The sequence below is a fragment of the Nelumbo nucifera genome, chromosome 4 (assembly GCF_055504915.1).
Source record: "Nelumbo nucifera cultivar China Antique chromosome 4, China Antique-T2T, whole genome shotgun sequence".
NCBI lineage: Eukaryota > Viridiplantae > Streptophyta > Magnoliopsida > Proteales > Nelumbonaceae > Nelumbo > Nelumbo nucifera.
The window spans coordinates 11,949,128-11,969,459 of NC_142652.1; the positions used below are offsets into that span (position 1 = coordinate 11,949,128).

The window sequence follows — 20,332 nt, forward strand, 5'->3', positions numbered from 1 at the left end:
GGCGGCAACCTGACAGATTTGGGATCTGACGCCTGACAGCCGCACTTCAAACGGCCTCCTGCCACCGCCACCTGCCACCGTCGTCACCAGCCGCAGAGACGGCTCCGACAAAAGGAGCAGTGGCGGTTCTGTCCGGCCAGAGGGGATGACATCCGAACTGGCAGGAGCTCAGAGATAATCATGCCCGATCTGACAGAAGCCTGGAAGTGAGTGTGCGAGATGGTTATAAAAGGCTCCCTACCCCCCAAGAACGAGGTATGCTAACTTTGAGCTTCGGAGCCCTTACGCCGGGTTCTCCCCGGAGCTTCTTCACCCCCTCCATTTCAGGTCCCCTGCCACTCAGTTCAGAGGCAAGATCGTTGACAGCTAAGACCGGCCGGATTGTGCATCATCAATTGGCGCCGTCTGTGGGAACGCTTCAAAAGGCCTCCCTCCAAACTCTCATACCCCTTTTTTCTTCTTTGAAAAACTCAACACTCATGGCCTCTTCCAGCAATGTCGGACGCGGCACGGAGACAAACACCACCGGGGAACAGCCTCAAGTTCCCGTGGTGTGCGTTGGGCAGTTCACCATCCCCCTCTCGGTGGACGGAATTCCCAAACTGAATACGTCACAAGCAGTGGCGCCTGTAAACCTTCCTGCCACAAACATCCCCTTTCCTCCCCCCATCGAGACTACCTTCGCTGAACCAACCGCCGTCCCCTGGCAGCTAGCCAAAACCGATTGGACGACCTGATGCAGTGCATGCGGGCAATGAAAGCCCAGATGCAACAGTTCCAGCAACACCAGCTTCACCAGCACCAAGTGTTGCACAACCTCTCCCAGTATCACTATCAACAGCAGTTCCCCCAACTGCCACCGAACCAACCACTACTTCCACCTCGCCACCCTGCTCCGAAGCCGGTCAAGGCCTCTCCGCAGGATGGGCGCCCCCACCAAGGAAACGCCTCCAGGCCCCAGAACCCCCCTAACAGCCAGGCCTCGTCCCCAGGCCGAAGACAGAGAAAAGTCATCCCCGCCTCGCAACTCGCAGGCGGGTCGGGAACCTCGCCCGCGAGATCGGCACCTCGGGGCACCAAACCAGAGTTCCCACTCACGGAAAACCGATTCGGCGCACTGGCAGCAGCGGACTACCAGCACTCCGGGCCCATCGAGCTCGGCAACACGGAGGCCAGCAGCGCCAGCACAAGGCCCACTCAACAGCGAAGGCGCCAGCGAAGTCGACGAACCGCCACCCGTGTCCTGTCAGAACTCAGAGGCAAAGGCGAGACGAGCTCGGACGAGGTAGGAGTTGCCCCGATTCTCTCAGTTCCTTCCCCCCTTGCGTCAGAACTCCTAACAGTCCCCTTGCCCAGAGATTTCAAGCTCCCACCTCTAGACAAGTATGACGGGTCCTTCGACCCCAACGACCACGTTGACGCTTTTCAGTCCCAAATGCACCTCGCCAGAGCCAGCGAATCATGCATGTGCGTGGCTTTCACCACCACCCTCAGGGGGGTAGCCCGCACTTGGTACAGGAATCTAGCCCCCGGGTCGATAAAGTGCTGGGCTCAGTTCATGCAGGTCTTCACTGCACACTTTGTCACCAGCAAACGGTGCCCCAGAGCAGAGGAAAGCATCTTCGGGGTAGTCCAAAGGGAAGGAGAACCCATACGGGGCTACATCAAACGATTCAATGAAGCATGCTTACAGATACCGCGGTTAGACCCCGCGGTGCAGCTCGTGGCAGCGAAAAGAGGAGTGACGCACAAAGAGTTCAAATGGCACATGGTAGCTAACCAGCCCGCGACCGTGGCCGAATTTCTCAAGCTCGCGGACAAGTTCATGAGGACGGAGGAAGAAATCAACCAACGAACCGAGGGCGGAAACGAGAAAAGAAAGAGGGATGGCGAGCCCTCTAACTTAGTCGACCGGAAAAACCCGGCCTGGGACCCAAAACCGAACCAGTCGTTCCGAGCTCCCCTACCAGTTCGGACGGATTACACGCCACTGAACACAAGGCGGACCGAGATCTTAATGACGATCAAGGATGCCCCGTACGTGAAATGGCCACCTCGCCTAAAGGGAAATCCGAACGAAAGAAACAAGAATTTGTATTGTAGTTTCCATAGGGACCATGGTCACAGTACCGAGCAGTGCAATAATCTCCGAGACAAAATAAAGGGGCTCATCCGTCGCGGATACTTGAGAAACTTTGTACAGCACAACAATAATAACAATAAGGCAGATCGGCCGAGCGAGCACGAAAAGGACGCCCCCAAATCTAGCAGCAGGCCTGCCGAACCGTTGCAGCGACAACCTCCGATAGAGAGGCCAATTCGGGGAACCATCCATGTAATTGTGGGAGGTTCGGTGGTAGCAGGGTGTACCTCGGCAGCAGCCCGGACTTCAGTTCGCGAAGCGGTCCTCGAGGAGCAAAACCCTCCGAAAAGGCCAAAGACTGAAGAACCAATCCTCTTCACGGAAGACGACGCGCGAGGAGTTCGCTACCCCCACGATGACGCGCTTGTCATTAAACTAAGGATCAGCAACTTTGAGGTCAGACGCGTACTCGTAGATTCGGGCAGCTCGGCGGACATCCTCTTCAAATCAGCGTTTGATCAGCTACAGCTGCGGAGGAGCGAACTGAAGCCCGCGAACACTCCCCTGGTGGGCTTCAGCAGAGAGGAAGTCAGGCCCCTCGAAAAAATAACGGTACCTGTGGAAGTTGGCACGTGGCCTTGTGCGGTCAGACTCAACCACGACTTCCTGGTGGTCGTGACCCCCTCCCCATACAATGCCATAATAGGGCAGTCAATCACGCATATCCTACGAGCGGTGGTCTCCACCTACTATTTGGCCATGAAGTTCCCTACGGACTTCGGTGTGGGGGTAGCATGGGGCGACCAGCTCGAGTCCCGCAAGTGTTACGTTGCCGCCCTAAAGGGAAAGACCAAGGCAGCCGGCGACCTCGATCTGGAGCGGCCTGCGGAACAAGGCGAGGAACGAGCCTCGTCCACAGAGGAAACAGTCGCGATTCCAACCTCGCCTACGGACCCAGCTCGCACACTCTAGATCGGTGCTTCAATCAAAGAACCCCTACGGACCGAACTGGTGAGTTTTTTACTTCGAAATTTAGATATTTTTGCATGGTCCGCGGCCGATATGCCCGGTATTGACCCTGGCCTTATAACTCACAAACTTAACACTGACCCTTTAGTCAGACCCGTTAGACAGAAGAAACGGAACTTAGCCCCAGAACGCTGGAAGGCGGTCGGCGAGGAAGTCGAGAAGCTCCTCGCGGCAGACTTCATAAGGGAAGTCCATTACCCGAGCTGGGTGGCCAACCCTGTGCTGGTGAAAAAGGCGAACGGCAAGTGGCGCATGTGCGTCGACTACACCGACCTGAACTGAGCTTGCCCGAAAGACTGCTTCCCCCTTCCCAGGATCGACCGCCTAGTGGACGCGACCTCGGGACATGAATTGCTAAGCTTCTTGGATGCCTACTCAGGCTACAACCAAATCCGGATGGACCAGTCCGACGAGGAAAAAACCAGCTTCATAACCGAGTTCGGTCTGTACTGTTACAAGGTCATGCCCTTCGGATTAAAAAATGTCGGGGCGACCTTCCAAAGACTTGTAAATAGGCTGTTTCGGCCCTTGATTGGCACGAAGACAGAGTGTTATGTAGACGACATGGTCGTCAAGACACGGTTTTCACAAGAACTAATAAAAGACTTGGATTCTGTCTTCCAAATCCTGCGTCAGTTTAGCATGAAATTGAACCCCAACAAATGTGTCTTTGGCGTCACCTCGGGCAAATTCCTAGGCTATGTTGTCAATTGGCGCGGTATCGAGGCCAACCCGAACAAGATAAAAGTCATCCTAGATATGAGACCGCCTCGAAAAGTAAAAGAAGTTCAGAGGCTAAACGACCGCTCTAAGCCGCTTCATGTCCAAGTCAGCAGATCGCTGCCTACCCTTCTTCAAAGCAATCAAAGGCAAAGGGTTCGAGTGGACCCAAGACTGCCAGCTCGCGTTTGATGAGCTAAAAGGTTACCTCGCCAGTGTGCCAACCTTAGCTCGGCCCGAGGAAGGCGAAGTCTTAGAACTGTACCTCTCGGCTAGCGACGAGGTGGTCAGTTCGGTACTAGTAAAGGAAGCAGATCGGGTCCAACGGCCCATATATTATGTTAGTAAAATCTTGCAGGGAGCAGAGACAAGGTACCCACAGATAAAAAAGCTAGCGTATGCACTGGTGATAGCAGCACGGAAACTCTGCCCGTACTTCCAGGCTCACACCGTCATCGTCCTGACCGACAAACCTCTAAGACAAGTTTTACTCAAACCCGAGGTTTCCGGTCGACTGACGAAGTGGGCCATCGAACTCAGCGAGTACGATCTCCAGTACAAGCCAAGAACTGCCATTAAGGCCCAAGCCTTGGCAGATTTTATCGCAGAATGCACATTTAGCCTCGAAGCCCCTAAGCCGGTCGAGCCCGAGATCCCCAGTTCAGGCGAGCTCGGAGCTCACAAGCCAAACGAGTCTGAACCCCGTGAAGTAGCAGCCAGTGTAGCATCCCTCCTGGTTAGACCAAGCGCGAATTGGGATGAGGAGCCCTGGATCCTTCACGTAGATGGCTCCTCGAACCAGCAAGGCAGCGGGGCTGGAATAGTGCTACGCGGCCCGAGCGGAACAAAGTTGGAATACGCACTACGCTTTGAGTTCGCGGCATCCAACAACGAGGCGGAGTACGAGGCACTGATAGCTGGGCTAAACCTAACGCACAAGGTTGGAGCAAAGCACGTAGTTATCTGTAGTGATTCCCAACTCGTGGTCAACCAAGTTACAGGCGAATACGAAGCGCGCGAGCTCACAATGATTGCATACTTGGCAAAGGTAAAGGAGGCTCTGCTCAACTTCCAGTCACAATTCATCAAGCAAATCCCGAGGTCAGAGAACGCTGAGGCCGACGCCCTGTCCCGACTAGCTAGCACGAGCCACAACGCCATGAGAACCGTGTACGTAGAGGACTTACCTCGGCCCAGCATTCTCGGTGGGGCAGAAGGGGTCGCTCCCATCACTGAAGCAGAGCCGAGCTGGATCGACCCACTCGCGAGCTTCCTGCTAGACGGAACCCTCCTCGCGGACCGCAACGCAGCCAAGAGGGTGCAGCGCCAGGCAGCCAAATACGTCATGATAGACGAACGGTTGTACCGACGATCCTACACGCTCCCCTACTTGCGATGCTTGCGCCCAGCCGAAGCCGGGCTGGTACTCCGTGACACTCATGAAGGCTTGTGCGGCGGACACCTGGGGGGCAGAGCCCTCGCCCAAAAAGCACTTCGACAAGGATACTACTGGCCAACGATAAAGACAGAGGCAATCGAGCTCGTCAGAAAATGCGACAATTGTCAGAAGCATGCCAATATCCACCATCAGCCCGCTGTCGACCTCAAATACCTCACCAGTCCATGGCCCTTCGCCCAATGGGGCATCGACCTCCTGGGGCCATTCCCACTAGCGACAGGCGGGAGAAAATTCCTAGTGGTGGCAGTAGATTACTTCACAAAGTGGATAGAAGCTGAACCCCTGGCAATAGTTACAGCCCGAAACATACAGAACTTCTTTTGGAAGAACATTGTATGTCGCTTCGGGCTACCTCGGGTACTGATCTCCGACAATGGCAAACAGTTCGAGGATATCAAGTTCCAAAAATGGTGCCAAAGTATGGGAATTAGTCAGAACTTCACGTCGGTCACACACCTACAGGCAAATGACCAAACAGAAGTAATGAACAGAGCCATCCTCCGCGGACTGAAAGCACGATTAGACACCGCCAAAGGTTTGTGGGCAGACGAACTACCAAGTGTTCTATGGGCTCACCGAACCACGGAAAAAACCGACAAAGGAGAGACCCCCTTTAACCTCACCTACGGCACCGAGGCGGTGATCCCGGCGGAAATCGAAGTACCTACGCTGCGATTAGAAGCATACGACGAACAGACAAACAAGGGTGAGTTACGCACCAACCTCGACCTACTGGATGAAGTGAGAGACCTCGCGCACATTCGAATTGCGGCCTACCAGCAAAAGGTGGCTCGGTACTATAACGCCAGAGTAAAGAAGAGGAACTTTCGCGTCGATGACCTGGTTCTCCGTAAGGTCATGGTGCCCGAACCCGGCGTAGGGAAACTTGGACCAAATTGGGAAGGACCCTACAAAGTAAAGAAAGCACTCGGGGGGGGCATACGAGCTCAAAACCCTAGAAGGAAAACAAGTACCCTGAGCATGGAACGTCGTCAACTTAAGAAGATACTACCTATAAACCACCAAGGCAAGTACCCCGAAGCCGAGGTAAAAAACGAACTAAAGGACCGAAATGGTCAGTTCGGCAAAAAACGAAGCTCGAAGATAGGACAACCAGCACTTAAACAAAAAAGTCATTTCATTTCAGATAAAGAGGTGTACATTAAAAAAAAAAAAAAAAAAAAACGCCACTTCACTTCATCTTTTACAAGTCAGGGGCTACTTCATCATTATCAGAAGCCACTTCGACAACACCCGAAGGACCTGCCTCCCCCTCGGAGTCCGGTTCGGCATCCGCAGCATTGGCCATCTCTTGAGTAATGCGCAAAGTGGATATGGCGCTGGTATCGAGCTCGGGGTACGTATTCTGGATCATTCACCGGCTTAGCTTGAAACCCCTCCTGTAGGAGTCCACCATCAGATCATCGAAATCCGGCGAAGCAATATAATCACTGACAGCTTTTTTCTTCGCGTCTTCGATGCCTTGAGAGAAGATCTGAGTCCTCTCCCTGATATCCTCCTAAAGATACTCAACCTGATGCTGCAGGTCTAGCTTCAATTCCGCCATATGCTTCACCACTATTCCCATGGCCTCAGTATCTCTCTGAGACCTCGCCTGCCTAGACCGCGCGAGGCGAGCAGCCTCCTCGGCAGCTCGCGCCTGCCTCGAGCACCTCTCCACCTGGTTCGCCAAGGCGTGAATAGAAGAGTTCACCTACCAAAGGGAAACAAGGGATCAAAGGAACGAATAGAAGAATAAAGGCCGAAGAACTCTAAAGAAGGGAGATCACTTACCACCATGACATGGGTAACGGCACGGCAGGTCACTTGGTGCAGAGGGAGCTCGGTCCATGCCGCGACTTCCTCGGGAAACATGGCCTCCTTACTCCTTTGAAGAGCGTGAATAGGCGACAGCACACTCCTGAAGTCCCCCGGGGCCTCCGAGCCCGACGGCCCAGCTCACGTATGGGCAGACTCGGAGTAAGCGGGAGCCCCTGTGTGAGTAGTTTCGGCATAAGGAGCCCCCGCCGGCTCCTGCATAGGAGGAACCATCTCGGGCTCCATAGGCTGATCCTCTGCCGGGTAGTCCGGCACCTCGGGCTCCGCACCCTGGGGTGGCTCGGCGCGAGCTCGCTTAGCCACCCGTTTTCTCCTCTTCATGCCCTGGAACAAGTGCCCACCTCGGGTCCCTCGAGAGTCCATCGTACTTGCGAAAAGGAGTTCGACATCAATAAAACAAGTAAAAGAAGAGCAAGACAGGATCGCTAGGGGAAGAACCTACCCGAACTCAGGCCAGCAGCAATAAGCTTGGCCTCCGTCAAATACCGTTGACACTCCAGCCCAAGCCGCGCCCATTGTCGGAGGCCCTTCGCCGTCTCTGTATCGAGTGTGACGCCGGAGTCGGGAGCGGCCATCCCCCAGTCGGTCTGAAACGGCCACCCCAGCGCACTTCGCACCCCAAAATAGTCCCGCTTCCACGCCGGGACCTTATTAGGGAGTTCGTGTAAAAGCTTGAAGCCTGGGCGAGGAGACAGGTAGTATGCCCGTCTACGCCCAGGAAGGGGACCCGCTTGCTTTTTCAGCATTAAAATAGAGGAAAAAATCTCCAAATCCAAAGGAAAGTTCTCGTCACAGAATAAGGAGATCGTCCCCACTAAATTCTTAATGGAGTTCGGGTGAAGCTGGCCGACCGTCACACCGAAGTGGTTTAGAACCTCGACGAGAAGAGGATGGAAAGGTAGTCGCAGCGAGCTGCTCCCGGAAAATCACGATCTCATAAGGACCGTGTTCCCAAGGGAAGCTACCCGTAGGGATGAAGTAGGCGTACTCCCCGGGCAAGTTGTAGTAGTCTATGAGGGATCGAAGTCCCTCAGGCGTCATAGTTGAAGAGCCGAACTGATCTAAAGCCCGGCCACGACGGGAGGTGGACGCCGACCTACCCAAGGCACCTCGGCCTGTAGGTTCAACCTCTTCCTCAGGACCTACATCGGGCTCACTTGAACTACCGGGGGACGCAAATTGGTTTGTAGAACCTGCATCAGACCCGCTTGAACTGTCTGAACCCTCCGAATTAGACATCAGAGAATGGAACAGGATTCCAAGAAGAGCACTCACCCGGGAAGAAGACTGAAGTAGACCACGAAAGCTCGAACAAGCAAAAGGAACTTGGGACGCGAGCTGAAGAGCCTGGACGCGGACTGAAACTTAGGCGCGAGCTCAAGAGGTACAGTGGCAAGGACTAGCCCCCCCCCCCCCCCCGCTATTTATATCCACAGCGGCCGGAAAGCGACGGTCCAGATCGAAGCCAATCCAACGGCCCACAGCCGCGCTGACCGCACGTCTTCCAAAGCCGACCAGCGCATGTCTTTCCGAAACTGACGAGGCGTCGCGCACGTCCTGTCAGAGATGATGGGGCGTCAGCACGCATCTTCTCGAAACTGACAGGGTGTCAGCGCACGTCTCCCTGCAATAAAAGCATCTGTAGCACGACTCCCGAACGGCTACCGTCACGTCTCCCAAACGTGCGTCTTTTTTGAAAATCAAATTAAAGCGAGTGCCCTCAATACGGACCAAAATCCTCTTGCTACCTTACGAACTCCCCGCGCCAAGACAGGACCCTTGTCGCAGGGAGTGGGGGGCAATTGATAAAGGGAAATTTGGCCCGACCTCGCAATCACCCGACACATGGCAAAAGCAAGCAGCTAGGGACAGCAGAGCGCCCAAAACAAGCACCGAAAGTAACCAACAGTCCAAGCTCACTACTGAGCCCGAACTCTACCAGACCGGATTCCCTACTAGGAGCCCAAGCTCCCTGCTAAGAACCTGAGCTCCCTACTAAGAACCCGAGCTCCATGCAAGGAGCCCGAACTCTCGGGTCAGCCTCACAAGGCCGTGACCCGAGTTGGCCCATGGCAGCTCGGAACACTCCCCAAACCGAACTCAAGACTCATCTCGCTCGCCACTCCAGCACTTCGCTTCCAAAACACCAGACCGACCAAACGTACCTGACACTGAGGACGTCTGTATCCAAGGGCGGCGCACCTGACTGATTTGGGATCTGACACCTGACAGCCGCACTTCAAACGGCCTCCTGCCACCGCCACCTGCCACCGTCGTCACCAGCCGCAGAGACGACTCCGACAAAAGGAGCAATGGCAGTTCTGTCCGGCCAGAGGGGATGACATCCGAACTGGCAGGAGCTCAGAGATAATCATGCCCGATCTGACAGAAGCCTGGAAGTGAGTGCGCGAGGTGGTTATAAAAGGCTCCCTACCCCCCAAGAACGAGGTATGCTAACTTTGCGCTATCTAGCTTATCTTGCCTTTGAAGGATTCTAACTTGAGTTTCGGAGCCCTTACGCCGGGTTCTCCCCGGAGCTTCTTCACCCCCTCCGTTTCAGGTCCCCTGCCACTCAGTTCAGAGGCAAGGTCGTTGACAGCTAAGACCGGCCGGATTGTGCATCATCAGAATATATCTATTTGGCAAAATACAGTCAATGAATAATATGAATGTATGTTTCTCATTAAGGTTATTTGTTAAAACAATATAGTTTCATAGGTTTATTAAAACATATCTTATAATTTGTTGTTTGTTTAAACATTCCATATAACCATTTTGTATGTGGAAAAATTATAATTTTGACATTAAAATTCGTCATTTTTCTACTTTAAACAATTCTTTAGGTTGTGTTTGGTTTGAAGGAAAAAGTAGGAAAAGGAAAGAAAATGCAAGAAAACCTTTACAAACCTTGTATGGGTTTTTCTACTTTTTTCTTTCATTTCCTTTCCTTTCCACACATTTTCTTTCAAACCAAACATAACCTTATGATACTATTATCACTGCACGAAAAGGAGAATATTACCATGATTGTGTGTACTGTGTACATTCTAAATCTATTATTATAAATAAAATATGGGGTTCAGAAAATGCTACCTACTTGAAGCAGCACAGTGTCTTCTCCAATAAAGTTCTGTTGTGGGTTAAGGTTTTCTTTTTAAATGCTTGATATGAAATATTAGAGATACTTTTGAAATAAACCACAACAGACCCATGTCCAATAATTTCTAATCCACTTAGATGGTCAAACCAACACTTTTAGAGGGTGATATTAATGGTTCTTATGTGTTGATTAAATAAATTGATTGCAAACTATAGGGGTGTTTTAGTAAATGGGTTGTCTATGTACTGACCGCAGTATTATTATTTCAGCCTTTATCCCTCAATGCAAGGAGCTTTTTCTTCAAAGAGAAACCAAAAAAAAGTCTGAATCTTAGGTTGAATATTTATCTTCCGAACCGTTTTGAAGACACCGATATTGACAATGTGCCTTAGGCTGTGCTACTTTTGATAGAAAGTAACGTTGAGGAAAAGTACTTTTTGTAAATTTCTTGGAGATCCCCCTTTATGTTTTTTTCTCTCATTTATATTAGGAAAAATCTATAACATGAAAAGACATGGTATGAGAAGAGCTTTAACCCATCAAAGCACCATGCGAATTTTGATGAATATCACATCTAGCTTTAGTTGATTTGTTGTAAGTTTTTCCAATATCATAGTCTAAAACCCGTATACTATATTCTAAAATGCATTTGTTTACGTCATCTTATTCTCTTTAGATTCGCAATGGCTTTAGAATTTTGTGTTTTTCATTTAAAATTAAAAAAAAAATCAATTTTTACACCCCATCACATGGTGTCATATTTCTTTATCTATGATTTATTTGGGGAGGACTGATTGACTTTGTCAATGTCCTACACCTTAGATGTTGGTTTTATAGATACAAACCTGATGTAGGTATAATTGACAGGCCTCAAATCACGTCATGTGGCATTGGCAAATTAAATCTTAGCTGCACATCGCCAACTACCTCCAATCACTCCAAGGCAAGGTCAGCCATAAAAAGGGGTGCTCATTTCAAGGTAATGACGCTTGATTCTCTTGCATTCAGAATCCCAAGAGAATTATCCTTGGCTGTTAAGGATTAAGCTCCGAGCCATCGTCTCAAGCCTAGTACGAGCCCTCTCTAGCACTTGGCTAACTTGACTGTCAAAATCTCTACCCCTGAGATAACACTCAGGGCCTTTGACATGAACTCTTCCCCTGCTTACAGGTCCGACCAATCGGCCTTTGGACACCAGCAAAATTCTCGTGTTTCTCTCAACCTCATCTTTGGCAGCAACAAAACCTAACTCCACCCCCAATAGTAAAAGGGGGGTTTTATTGATTCCTCCACCTTAGAAATTTTTACAGTTTGTATAGTTGGGCACAATGACAAGTGTGGGGATTTATCACAATTCAAGGGGTACTATAGCACAAGTGGGGGGTTTGGAACAATACATTGGGGAAAACCATAAATTTCCATAGAAAAAAAAAGGATAAATTGGACTTTACCTTCCTTATTCCCTTATAATGGAGTTCAAATCCTCCATACGTGCTGAAGGCCAAGAATCCTTTGCCCTTCCATGAGAAGAATAACTTATACCCATGTTCATTGGTGAGTTTTGTACAGTTATATGTTCATGAGTTTTTCTGAATGCTTGCACCGAACTAAGATCAGATTATCAAACTTGAAAAATTTTCCCTGATGATTGTTCCAAACAAAACTCAACATCAAATGCTATTGAACTCAAGAAATTAACTGATAAATAACTATATTGAATTCAAAAAGAAAAACATTACACACAGTTGGGCTCAAGAGTGAGAAAGAAAATTAATTGGTACAAAGCTACTCAATTCAATAACGAACGAAAAGTCATGGTCCAAAGACCCACATCGCCCACCAACAAAGGATTTATGGGAATTCATGGTCAAAACATGGGCTCTCAATTGACATCTACCTGAAAGATTTCAGAGAGACTCAACCTGCAATCTTGTAGCTTGGGTTGACTAGATTTTCCAGGCCGGAGACAACTTGAATTGACTCTATAACATCTCCAACTTTGACATCTGCCAAATAATCTTCATTATCTACAACATATCCAAAAACTGCATACCGACCATCCAATATATTTGCATTACTAGGAGTCAATTCACTTTCTTTCAAAAGCCAGAACACCTGACTTGAGGCAGAGTTGTTCTCAAATTCCTGTCTCAAAAAGTATACAGGGTAGAAAAATAAATCAACAAATAAACCAGAGCTAAAAAATTGCCAGAATGGGTGTGAGAATGAATACTTACATCTCTGGCCATGGCCATTGTTCCAAATGCATTGAAAGGAAGCTTTGTTTGAGCTTTGTATAGACCAAGCTCCTGTAGAAATGCATTAAAATGAATTGGATCCCATTGGATGAGACTAGCATTGCAAGAACAAATAAGAAATGTATGTGATGAAAGCTAACAAGGTTTTTCCTTGCAAGCATAACAAAGAACATGAAATATGGATATGCAAACATAACAGCTCCAACAAGATTTAATAGTTCAAGATGGAAATGGGTTAATGAATGTAAGCAGGATGGTTCTTGGTATTAAATGATGACATGCATAGTGATGCACAGAGTGAATGCTAGGACATCACAAGCAGTGAGCAAATTGCTAGGATATTGAACTATTCAACCCAACAGTGGAGTCTTTTTTTTTTTTTAATTTAGTAATTTACAAAGTAGCAGTTGTGGGATACTGGATCCTCTAATACTTTATTAAGTTAGTGGAGACTTAATCAAAGAGAATGTGACATATAAACATGTCTGACAGGATGGGGTAAGAGCAGATGAATTCCCTTGAGAGAAGAAAAGACTCTTTAAGTTATATCTAGGACTTGAAAATCAGATCCCAGTTTTCCTGTCAGAGAGACAGAGACGGAGAGAGATTTACCTCTAAAGTAGTGCCATAAACAGGTGTTTTATCTCCATTGACCATAATTTCTAATGGAATTGTGCGTGGTTTTCCTGTACCAGGATCAATAAAACCCTCTGCAGGACCTTCAGGGTCTCCAGTTTGAACTACAAAGCCATCCGCTGCAGCAAAATCCAAGTAAACCTTTAAGCCTAGTTGAGAAATTTAACATATAGTTGGTTATATGCAAAGTAGAATGCATGCGATATGTATGTATTGCACTGAAAAGAACGAAATGGCAGAACGGGATTCATGTAGCCGACCCCATATAATTGGAACAATGCTTGTATGATAATGATGCTAATCATACATTATTGACTGAAGAGCTCACAAGCTCCATCATACACCAGCCTTCGAACTTGATCCCGACATTTTCATCTCTCAGTTGATGTCATCAATAACCCATGTCTCATGGAATTTAAATTACCTAATTATAATCCCCAATGTAGTTCACAAGATATTTTCTGTTCTGCTATCTGGTTAATTTTCTGTTTGAAAAGCTGAGGTAATGACAATAAATTCAATAAAGATGTTACCTCTTTGAATCTCCATCCCATCATAAAAGTGCCTTTCCACCAAGTCTACGAAGTTTCCAGCTGTTACAGGGGCATTGTACCCGTCTAGCACTATACGGAATACACGTTCATCTAAATTAGGATTGTCTTTGACCTTAACCTTCATATCCACAGTTGCTCTTCCTTTCAAAAGAGGCACGCTTTGGTACTCCTCGGGCACATCATAAGGGAACCCATCCACCATATCCTCTTCAACACTGCAGAAATCCAATGCCCCAGGAAGATTTCAGCTGCAGTCAATGACAAGGCTGTATATAAGATATACTTCTCACAGAAGCAAATCATCCTTAATAATCATTGACCATATGGAAAGCACAAAAGAATCAGCAGAGACTCAGCTAATGTCATCAAACAACTTATACAAGTCCACATATCAAATATACAAGAAAAAGGTACACATCTATGTACCCATGGTGAACTTCAATTCTGAGTGACACATCTATGCAATCATGACAAACCTGAGCATTTGGTTTATCAAAATACATTGTATTGCTTCTACCTGGACCAGAACATCGGTATCTAACTGTAAATATAATAGATCAGGAGAAACGTCTTATTTATTATCTTGTAATTACAAACCATCCTTTGCCACTTGATTTATCAATGTGTATAGTGAAACTTCGTGCACATTTTTGACATGCTCCAAATGCTATATGTGCTGTGGAGAGCCATTCAGAATTAGTTGAATTTCAATACTCCCACGAAGGATGCAAGCATCCACCCAAGTGTCTCAGTAGCTATATGCAGGAGTAAAGAACAACTCTTTCTAAAATCAGTTGCCATTGACTTACTCTCCGACGTACTGAAGCAGCTCCTTTTGTTTAGGTGCAACAGCATCCCTATTCCTGTCCTCCACAATCTGTTGAAGCTCCTCCATCCCAAGTTCCAGCTTGTCAAGCAATTCCTTCCCTTTTTCTTTCTTTGACTCGGCGACATCAGAGAGAATCAAACTTCTCCCCTGCTTAAGAGCCCGAGAGGCCTGCTTCACATTCTATCATTCACAAATAGATAAAATACACCTCTTAGATTCTAACTCATATATCTCGCAGATTAAAATCCAATTAAAACTATCGACATTAGATGGATTTGAAAAAAGAATAAAAATAACAGACTAGTTTGCAAAGAAGCTTGAGCATCCTTACTCGCTCCACAGAATCCAAAGCTTTGAGCCCAGCGACCTTCAGACTCTCCGAGATATCCTCGAGGGGCTTCTGGACCTCCCTGATAGCTTTGTTGTTGATGGGCAAGGCGTACCTCAACAGCGCTCCCGGGTCCTTAATTGGCGGTCCAGAAATCAACACCGAAACATCAGGCAGGGCTGGACCAGTCGGAGAAGCGTAAGCAAACCAATCCATTGATGGTGTACCCGTAACCAATCCAAACGCCAATGCTATAGAAACTGCACATTCCTTTAAGGAGAAAGAGCTCTCTTTCTGCTCAACAACGCAATGTAGTACAAAAATAACTTAGCTGATATTACTAATTAATAACAAAACTCAAACCCTCGTGAAAACCATCACCAAGGAAATCTCTCTACTTTCACCAACAATTTGTGGATTCCATGGGTTCGAAAAGCAGAAGTAATTAATAAATTAATAAATTTGACTGGAAATAGATAACTATTACCGAAAAAAAAAATCATGGATAGAAAAGGGGTTCTCGAAGCCGAATGGGATATAAAGGATTACCTGTTTGTGATCGAGTTGAAATCGGTGATGTTTTTGGGAAGAACATTGAACTTTAAACCGTGGAATCCAATCGCATGCTGTGTGTTTCGTCGATATCCTCGAGTGGGCGCGTTTCGAAGTAGCGAGAGAATAGCATAAGTGGGAGGAGAGAATGGCTGCCATGTAAATTAGGATCCCACGGTAAGATAGACGGGTTAGAAGAGAAATTATATGATCTGAAGTAGTGCAAAGCAGCAGTGCTTAAAAGTTGCAGAAACAGAGAGACAGTGAGAGCTGACCGAGGGATAAGGTTTTGGACGAGATGCGCGCTGTCAGAAAATGTAATCGTTGATGAGATCTCAGAACCTCACGATTTGGATAAGATATCGATCCGACTCCGAATCTTCGCGAATCACAATTTCGATAAGATATCGAACCGAGTCCGAATTTTTTCGATCAGTGTGTAGAGGGTGTTTAGGTCAATTTGACTCCGGAAGTCCGGATCTCCGCCCACAAGAACTCTACCCATGCGGCCACGCCCAATGTTTTAAAATCCGATCAGGAAGTTGAACCGGTTTTGCCTCAGGGTCGCGGGTCATCAGTTCGATTGATCAGGTTTAATGGGTGAGACCGTAAGTATTTATAAACATATATTTTATCAATACAAAATGTATAATTATATTCTATATGTAATATATGTATTATTTTATATTTAATTTATATTTTATAATTTAATTTTAATTTTACTTGAATCAGACCCAAAATCTTGATCAGGTGATGGTTCAAGTGGTTCAATTGGCTGGATCAACAACGGGTTCTAAACACAATCCATGCCTACCCACAAAACACTACCTTTGTGGTTTGGAAACATCTCGCTATGCATGATGACATGTAAGGGGATGAGATGTTCCCCATGTGTGATTGCGATGTTATATGAATAGGTGTGGGTAGAGTTGTCATGGCTAGGAAATCTGGACTCGATCAATTTATTCTATTGGCATGGAACGAACTATATTTGGAGGATGAGATGTTCCCCATGTGTGATTGCAATTTTATATGGATAGGTGTGGGTAGAGTTGTCGTGTGGATAGGAAATCTAGACTTTATCAAGTTATTCTGTTGGCATGGAATGAACTACAATTGAGTTGACAAGATCCCTGTCGATGAGAGCTTAAGAGGCTATTTGCGAGGGTTACTTCCTTGATTAAGCTATTTTGAATGGCTTTTATACCTAAAACTATCTTCACCAGAGAATTGGGATCTCCTACTCACACAAGTCCCTACATCGAATCCCATTGTGTATTGAGAACATCTTCTATGAATAAAAACTTACTAGGTTGCTATTACGAAAGATGTTCTCCATGTGCAACTGGTGCATACCGTGAGGTCAGTGTGAGAAGTGCTATGTGAGTTGGAAAGTTGAATCTTTAGCCCAACAATAATATTTTTTTGACTTTTGCAGGTTTTCGCCAAAAGCAACTTCCTGGCTTTATGTGGTGGGCGTATCTTGCAATATCGTAAACCGAAGTTGTAGCAGCAAAACCCTCCCAAACGAGGCACTAATCAATATTTTAAAAGTTGGATAAGAGGTTGGAAGTTCAAATCACCCCCCCCCCCACACAATATTGCCCCTCACAACGTCCCATAGTACATCCCTGTCGTGTATTGATAACATCTCCCGATGACAACATCATTTATGAGATTATCATCAGGAGATGTTCCCAATACACGACAAGGATGTACTGTGGGACGTTGTGGGGGCAATCTTGTGGGGGGGCTGATTTGGTCTCAAGAGGTTGGATCGCTTTTCCCCTAGTTCAGCGGTGAGCAGATCAGTATTTTCACTATTTGTACATGCCATTTTTGTTATATTTTTTGGGGAAAATTCCACTTTAGTACCCCTGAACTTTGGGGTAGTATCAAGTTAGTACCTAAACTTTTAAACGTGCCACTACAGTACCTAAATTTTAAAAAACACTCAAGTTGGTCCATGTCGTTAACCGATCGTTAGTTATCTATTGAAAATGTCAAAACTATCCTACAAAAGAAGACGTTGTTCATTGTCTTCTACCTTGAGACTAGCGGTGGCAATTGGGCGGGTTTGATTGGGTTTGGTTCGGGTTGAGCTTCAATCCAACCCATCTAACCCGCCAACCCATTAATGACCTAGTTATATAAAATTAAATGGGTTGGTTCAACCCAGACCCTTTTTAACCCAATCCAGCCCGCCCAAACCCATTAATCTTATATTTATGAACTTAAAAAAAAAACAAACTAACTCTCTCTTAACAAATAAGTTGGTCATAACTTGGTGGTAAGGTTCAAATCACATTACATGCATGTTGTTTTTACACAAGTGGTGAAGGTTCAAATCATATTACATGCATGTTATTTTTACACAAGCGGCAAAGCCATTTGACTATGTTCAAATTTCGAGATTGATCGAACCACTTAGGTTCAAATCGGTCAGACCAACTTGAACTATCTAATTGGATTATCTTCGAGCTAATCACATCAGGTTTGTGTATGGGTTTGGGACCAAATCGACTGGCCCGGAGCGGGTCAATGTAAGCAAATCAGAACGGTCCATATTCGGGTCAGTTTATGAAGATATTGTTCGGGTTAGACAATCCAAACCAAGCAAACACACAGGCACTGAGCCATCTTGCTCGAAACCATTTCGAACTCAAGTCAACCCAGACCGGCTTGTACCAGGTATGTGTAAATATTGATTAGACCAGATGACCCAGATCGGGCAAAGCAAGCGGTACCGAACCATCTTGCCCGATGTCTATTCAGATTCGGGTCGACCCGTATCGACATATGTTGGATCAGGTCATATGCATTGAACTGAATTGGGCTCGGGTTAAATTGACTTGGATTTATGTTGGGTGAAGTGTGTTGCTTCAAGACAAAACTAAATTTAGTCAATAGTTAATAGAAGATTAATGCATTAATTATAAATTATTTAGTTCAAATGAAGAAAATAAAAAAAAAGGCTAACGAATCCACAATCCAACCATTTAAATGAGCAGGTTGGGTGAAAAATTGCCACCCCTACTTGAGACTGAACCAATTGAGGTATTTGAGATTATAGACTAATGAAGACATTGTCTTCTACCTTTAGGTTTGAAACACATTATTGTTTAGTTATTTATTTGCTTTTAGTTATTGTTTCCCTCTACCATATTTCATGTATTTTTTTCCTCTATTTTTCTTTGAAGATAACCGATTCAGTCTCAAGGTAGAAGACAATGAACAATGTTTTTCTTTTGAAGGGTAGTTTTGACATTTTCAACAGATAACTGACAGTCGATTAACAATAGGGACCAACTTGACACTTTTTGAATGTTTAGGTACTACAATGACACGTTTGGAAGCTCGGGTACTAACTTGACACTACCCCCAAAATTCAGGGTACTAAAGTTGAATTCCCCCCTCCTTTTTTTTTCGTATATGTCAGAGCATGGTTTTCAAAACCAGACCGAATGGTCGGACTGAAAAACCAGGAACTGGTCACTTGACTGGTTTCATTTTTCCCCAAAACTGTTGATTTTGGTCAGCAAATCGCTGAACCGTTCAAACGATTCGAACGCTTTTGACCATTTTTTGATTTTTTTAAATTTTTTTGTCAAAATGGGCTGGTCGTTTGGGACGAACCGTCAAACCATTTGAACCGATAACCATATCACTGACCGATACGGTTTTAAAAGATATGTGTTAGAGTACACTTGCTTTTTTACTCATCTTATATATTTTTCTATTACATTACATATTTTTTATGGTTCATATAAAATTTAGATATAATATATCACTCCTTTTTGGAAAAAAAATGGTGCCTTTGATTCAACAAGTATAGATGGAAAAAACGAAACTTGCCTTTTTAAGTGAAAAAAAAATAGAGATATAAGAATGAAACTCTAAGGCCTTACAATAACGAGTTCACATCTTCTATCCCCTTTGTGCAGATTTTTTTTGGGGGTACTATATCAATACCAACCTGCTATATCATTTTAAAAATCACTTTTAAGTTTAAAATGGAAAAATAGCCTAGTGTTGCAAACTGCTGTTGGCCTGGTACAAAGGGACAGAGGACGTAAATTAATCAAAATCATAATGGGCCATTCAGATTCGAATTGTTTGGTTGGGTGGAACCTGAATGCCATCCCCATTTTTAATGGAATGGAATCTCCCCTTCCCCTTTGGAATCAAATCCCATTCTGATTGATTCCAATGTCCATTTCAATTTCTCTTTGAATCAAACAGACTTGGGGAATAAATTATTCTGATTCTAATTCTAATTTCGAACAAAACGGACCTTAAGTCCCTATTGAAGGCAGTGTTCTTGAAGCTTAGTTTGGAAGGAGCACAATTACGAGTGCGAAATTTTGTATTATTTTGTATATATTTGCATTTGTACTCTTTCCACAAAGGAAAATTATGAATGAAGGGGCTTGAAAAATGTAATGACATTGTTCGTGAAGCAATAAACCTTCTTAAAAAAAGAAAACCTTATTTGTAATATTACAAAAAAAAGGGATAAAGAAAACATTCCAGATCTGCCATCACGAACTATTCCTACATCCATTTGTGATGATGTAGTCAAATTGAAAATGGATTTTGTAGAAATGAAACACATTTGAATGCCCCCTGTACACGGGCGAGGGTTGTTAGCTTGAGATAGATGAGAGCGTTCCCATCAAATTTAGCAAATTTTGGAGGGTGAAACGCTAACTTGGTTTGTACCACTCGAAGTAGATAAGAAAAATAATTTGGAATCAATTGGTTACGTGTTTCTTTAGTTGGTTTGATTATGACATAGATTTGGCTCTGATAAGAGAGACATTGGAGAGCACGAGTAAAGCATTGTATGAAACTTTTGCTGAGTGTGCATATCAATGGAGATCGACTAGATCCATTTGCCTTTAAAAGGGATGAATGAGCCATTCAAGAAGACGTTGTAAACTCC

At 45.8% G+C, this 20,332-nt stretch overlaps 1 protein-coding gene across 1 annotated transcript; it reads right to left on the reverse strand.

Annotated features, from left to right (window-relative positions):
• Positions 1–11,924: 11,924 nt before the first annotated feature.
• CYP38 (cyclophilin 38) lies at positions 11,925–15,687 on the reverse strand. Its single transcript, XM_010249622.3, has 7 exons — positions 15,385–15,687; positions 14,839–15,129; positions 14,488–14,687; positions 13,658–13,893; positions 13,101–13,243; positions 12,468–12,539; positions 11,925–12,375 (listed from the first exon to the last, which is right to left on the reverse strand). The coding sequence occupies exons 1-7, from the start codon at positions 15,544–15,546 to the stop codon at positions 12,148–12,150; spliced, it is 1,332 nt and encodes a 443-aa protein (XP_010247924.2). The 5' UTR covers positions 15,547–15,687; the 3' UTR covers positions 11,925–12,147.
• Between the last annotated feature and the right edge of the window lie 4,645 nt (positions 15,688–20,332).

Coding starts and splice junctions, on each gene's coding strand:
- CYP38 (XM_010249622.3), bottom strand. CDS start 15,546: ATGGCAGCCATTCTCTCCTCCCACTTATGCTATTCTCTCGCTACTTCG. Junction 13,894..14,487: donor CTGCTTCAGTACGTCGGAGA/GTAAGTCAATGG, acceptor GGATTTCTGCAG/TGTTGAAGAGGATATGGTGG. Junction 13,244..13,657: donor TGGGATGGAGATTCAAAGAG/GTAACATCTTTA, acceptor ATTTTGCTGCAG/CGGATGGCTTTGTAGTTCAA.